The 4,778-nt window shown below is 32.0% G+C and overlaps 1 protein-coding gene across 1 annotated transcript; it reads right to left on the bottom strand.

Annotated features, from left to right (window-relative positions):
* Positions 1 to 1,412: 1,412 nt before the first annotated feature.
* On the bottom strand, positions 1,413 to 4,557 carry LOC7482810 (protein TIFY 9). Its single transcript, XM_024600262.2, has 6 exons — positions 4,293 to 4,557; positions 3,997 to 4,186; positions 3,819 to 3,906; positions 3,574 to 3,682; positions 3,405 to 3,462; positions 1,413 to 2,005 (listed from the first exon to the last, which is right to left on the bottom strand). The coding sequence occupies exons 1-6, from the start codon at positions 4,396 to 4,398 to the stop codon at positions 1,969 to 1,971; spliced, it is 588 nt and encodes a 195-aa protein (XP_024456030.2). The 5' UTR covers positions 4,399 to 4,557; the 3' UTR covers positions 1,413 to 1,968.
* Between the last annotated feature and the right edge of the window lie 221 nt (positions 4,558 to 4,778).

The raw sequence follows: 4,778 nt of genomic DNA, 5'->3' as shown, positions 1-4,778 counted from the left end.
AATAAAAAGATAATGTCAATTTGAAAATACTTGTTTATTAACAAAAAAAATTATATAATCAAATTTGAGAGGGTTAATTCCTTAAGAAATATCCAATCGTATCAACTTTAATTTTCATTTAATAACACAATACCATTTTTTATTTTTTTTCAAATTTAACTCAGATTTAATAAGTCAATTTTACTACTCTTCTTAAAACCGCATGGAAAAAAACTGTAAGGAATTGGTGAGTCAATATGAACACAGACTCATTGCACGGTAAATTGAAACGGTGTAATAATTATTTTTCTTTTTTCAACAAAAATCAATGGATTAACTATTGAGGTTAATACATTCATTTTCCAAGGTCTATTAATTATTACTAGATTGATTGGGAATAATGTTTTTTTATATTTTTAAAACACGATAAAATAATTAAATTATCCTTAATAATAAAATTTAATTCTTTTTCCACTTTTTCAAATTTTTTAAGTACAATAAAGCGACTAAATTATTTTTAAAAACAAAATTTATTTAACTAGTGTTTATATATATATATATATATTTTTTTACTTTTCCTTTTATTTTTTGTTTTTAAATTTGGATAATTTAGTATTTTAATAAATATAAAATTAAATTTAAAAAATTAAATTGGTAGGACGTGACCGCTATGTTATTTTCAGTTGGTGTACGATTAATTACAACGGTCAAAGATAGTCACATTAATGTGGCTGGAACCATCTCGGTGAACCCTCCCTTTCTAGATGGCACGTGCAGCTTACCGATGGATTGGTTAACTATCACAGTGATCGGTGACAGAAATTAGGAGCCTCGTACAAAAGTAATCACGTTTGGATCTGTCGGCACTCAAGCTCTTGCTTTTGCCAGTTAGCTAACCAGAAATGAATGAGGCTTGGCATCAATGTTGTTTACCTAAGTCCTAACGCACGTCAGATGTAGACATAAAAATGTATGATGGGATGCACATTTAACATGCAGGTTTTCTTATTTCCCTTTATCCTGCACGATCCACGAAAAAGACTTGATGTTGACCAATGCAAGCCATCCGATCATTCCAAGAAGAAGAAAATTACAAGACAAGAAACACTGGTTCTGGAGAGGTTACAGGTGTTTTTTTATATATATATATAATTAATATGATTCCACATAAACCTCAAGGCAAAATTTGAAATCTTATCCTTTTCAAGGATGTCTGTAAGAAATAAAAAAAACGTAAACATAAAATTCTTAACCAAACAAAACAAATATAAAGAAATCTCTAGAGTAGAGTTTCTCACGGCACCGTAAGATTATTCATATTAAAAAAATCGCCAAATAATTATTTTAATTGGAGCTAGTTGACCAGATAACCACGTGTTGTAAAGGCAATGCACAAACATACATTAAAGTGCATTGAAAGCAAAAGCAAACAATGGAAGCAAAAACACATGCTCTTGTACAATTTCTCCAATAAACAAAAACAAACATAGAAATAATGCATGGATAAAAGCAATCCAGGTGATGAACAACCCACTAACGAAGACACGTGTACAAGTGATTTTGAATCTTCTTAGACAAAAGAAAATCAAACAACCCACTAACGATACAAGAGTCAGTAGCAGTGTACATGTCATTTCAAGCTTCTTAAATATAATAAAAAAATAGCCTAAAAAAAGACACGAAGACCATAGGAAACTACAACGAAGGTGGTGAGCAACGAGTGTTTTGCCTGAAAGACAAGGACAATTAATAAAACGTGACTCCGGAAAACAAATATGGACCCTACTAAGCCCATATAATAATAATAATAATTTATCTGTAAATTAGTACCACCTATCTTGTAGCCATCCGTCAAAAGAGGAAGGCCAATTAGAGGCAGACAAGGTGAGAAAACACAATTATTCTGGTAACGTTTCTTTTCTTGTAGCCTTGAGGCCTAGCCTAGAATCAATAGGAGTCCTTCATGGTCTTCCGGCATAAAGAACGCGCTTAGGTGTTGCAAACATACGGGGACACCGAAGTCAACCTGCAAAAACATCAAAACCGCGTGCTATTACTTTGCAGACAGAAGCACACAACATCTTTTGCCAATTCCTATCTCGCCCTTCGTTATCTTCTTGCATTTTCTCGTATCTTTCATTTTTTTTAAAAAAAATATTTTTAAAAATATTTTATATTTTATTTTAAATTAATATTTTTTTAGTGTTTTTAAATCATTTTAATGTACTGATATTAAAAATAATTTTTAAAAAATAAAAAATATTATTTTAATATATTTCCAAGCAAAAAATACTTTAAAAAAACAACTATTATCATTCTTAAACACCTTCTTGTTATGGGTCGTTGTCAAAGTTATTGGCTGGGTTGTTCATAATTGATTTAGGGGTGCTGGAAGGTGATATCATTTGTTTTTAAAAATATATTTTATTTAAAAATATATAAAAATAATATTTTATTTTTAATAGTTTTATAATCTAAAATTATAAAATAATAACTTTTCTAGAAACTCCCATTGAAACATGGGGCAAACACCACCTAAACTTTTTCAAGACAATTTGGGTGGGAACCATTTCACCCCTTGCCATTAAACTCTCTTTTATTTGGTTGTTGAGCTATTATATCAATTCAAGAATTTAAGTGGCTGGACGACATGCAATAACAAATTTCAGAAATTGCAAAAAAATTAAAATTACATGGTTAATAAAATACAATATTTGTGGCTTGGATGTTAATTAAAATATACTCCATCATTACTCAATGATAAATCATTCCTGTTGAAAGATGCCTACTGTTTGTTTACACCTATATAATCACGGATTAAAATATAATCACATTTTTTGTTTAACTTGTTTTGCACGAGAAAAAACATTAAATTAAACTGATGTTCTTTTTTAAAAAAAAAATTGAATGTTTTGATATTAAAAATAAAAAAATAATTATTTTTATATATTTTTAGGGACTGTTTGGCACAACAATTGCACTACTGTTTCATCAGTTTTTGAATATTTTTTTTAAATTGATTTTTATGTTTGTTTTGATGTGTTAATATTAAAATAAATTTAAAAAATTTTAAAAATATTATTTTAAAATAAAAAATACTTTGAAAAACAACATCATCTCAAACACCGCGGTTCAGAAGCTTTAAACATTTAATATTCTAAATATCTGGACAAGTCTTATAAAAAAATAAGATAAGATTGATCTCAAGCTAAAATCTAAACAGATTGAAGACAAACATTAATAATCTCATCCTCATGTCTCTCCTTTATTCAAGAGATACTAAATATATTTCATCCCAAGCTTTTATTAATTTATCTAAAAACAAAATTGAAAACAAACTAAGATGTGTGCAAAAGAAAGCAAAAATCCACTTTTATTTTAATATCAAGCTATGGGGAAAAAAAAATAAAAAGAAGGGAATCTACCTCCCCTTTCTTTTCTCCAGAAACCTCTGCAGTGATTTCCTCCTGGCAATTGGCAGATCTGCTCAACAAACCAGTAAATGCATGCGTTATCAGCATTAACCATTAGAAAAATTAAATACGCCACACAAATTTATACACAGTAAGAAAAAATCAGCAAGCACTAATTAACCTCCATCAAGGCTCTCAAAAAGCTGTTGTTGATCAGTTTTTGGATCAGTCATTGGTTCAGCACTGGTCTTGGAAATTCTCTTCTCGGCAAGCTTCAAAATGTTCTCCGCCTATATAATAATTTAATCTCTTTTTAAAAAAATCGTCACTTAATAAAGGAAATAAACAAGAAACAACAGGTGTGCAGCATTGATATCAGTGTCTAAAGAATCCAAATGTTTTATAGTAGAGTATAATTCTACACACCTTGTCTCGAGGGACATTGAAAACGGCTACGGTTCCATTGTAGAAAATAGTCAAGGGGGCGGTTTCGGGAGGGATCATCATATTAGGCCTAAAATATTAGAGAACACCACATTATCTTCATGCCGTGAATACCGTTAAACACCAAGAGATACATACAGTGGACAAAATAGCTGAGTACCTTGGGAGAGGAGAATAGAGAGGGAGAACAGGAAATGAAGGCTGTTCCTGTTTAGGAGTGGAAGGCACAGAGAATGACTTGTTTGAGAACTGATTGCCATTTTCCGGAGTAGTCTTGGTGGCAGCAGAACCAGAGGCAATCACGGATTTTAAAAGCTCAGGATTTATTTTCGAAATGGCACTCTGAATATCTACAAAACCCAAAAAGAAATAGCAAAAATCAGTTTTAACCCATAAACAGAAGAGCAGCAAAAAGGAATTATAATAAAGAAAAACCCAAAGGAACGGAAAACAGACCTCGAAAGCTTCTTTGGCGATTAAGAAACTTGGACTTGGAAGGTGACGACTTGTTCTCTTTACCCATGGCAAAAAAATCGAGTTCAACAGCTGCTGCTCTGGACATTTTTTTTTCCTCTCCTCTAAACTGCTGAGATACTTTGGTGTTCTCCGGAGCACGCTGAGACGAAAGGTTTGGTATTTAAATTGGGAAATGCTGGTAAATGTCTTGAATCTTAAATGCAAGGGCGGGAGAGAGGGGGGAGGGGGGGGCCAGTAGAGAGTCAAGTGGCTTTAGTTAGGTCTTAGGGTAATGAAAAACGCACGAGATTTGGTAGAGAGAGGCGTGGTAGTATAGAGCATAGACAATTCTAGATAGGGAGGAGATAGTGGGGTCGGCAGCCTCATAAAAAAGGGCACACATCTTCCACGAGGTTTCCGTGCCAGCAATAAAGGGTACCGCTGCCAACTATTATAATTTATACGTATGTGCAGGCTGTTGTTTGG

This window comes from Populus trichocarpa, chromosome 1 (genome assembly GCF_000002775.5).
Source record: "Populus trichocarpa isolate Nisqually-1 chromosome 1, P.trichocarpa_v4.1, whole genome shotgun sequence".
Classification (NCBI taxonomy): domain Eukaryota; kingdom Viridiplantae; phylum Streptophyta; class Magnoliopsida; order Malpighiales; family Salicaceae; genus Populus; species Populus trichocarpa.
The sequence above is the reverse complement of the archived record's forward strand: the minus strand, read 5'-3'. Positions and strand labels throughout refer to the sequence as shown.

What these genes read in the sequence shown, in the direction of transcription:
- LOC7482810 (XM_024600262.2), bottom strand. Translation starts at nt 4,398, where the DNA reads ATGTCCAGAGCAGCAGCTGTTGAACTCGATTTTTTTGCCATGGGTAAA. An exon ending in TCAATGTCCCTCGAGACAAG is followed by an intron (nt 3,683 to 3,818) that starts GTGTGTAGAATT and finishes ATTATTATATAG; the next exon opens with GCGGAGAACATTTTGAAGCT. An exon ending in CTGGAGAAAAGAAAGGGGAG is followed by an intron (nt 2,006 to 3,404) that starts GTAGATTCCCTT and finishes ATGTTTTTGCAG; the next exon opens with GTTGACTTCGGTGTCCCCGT.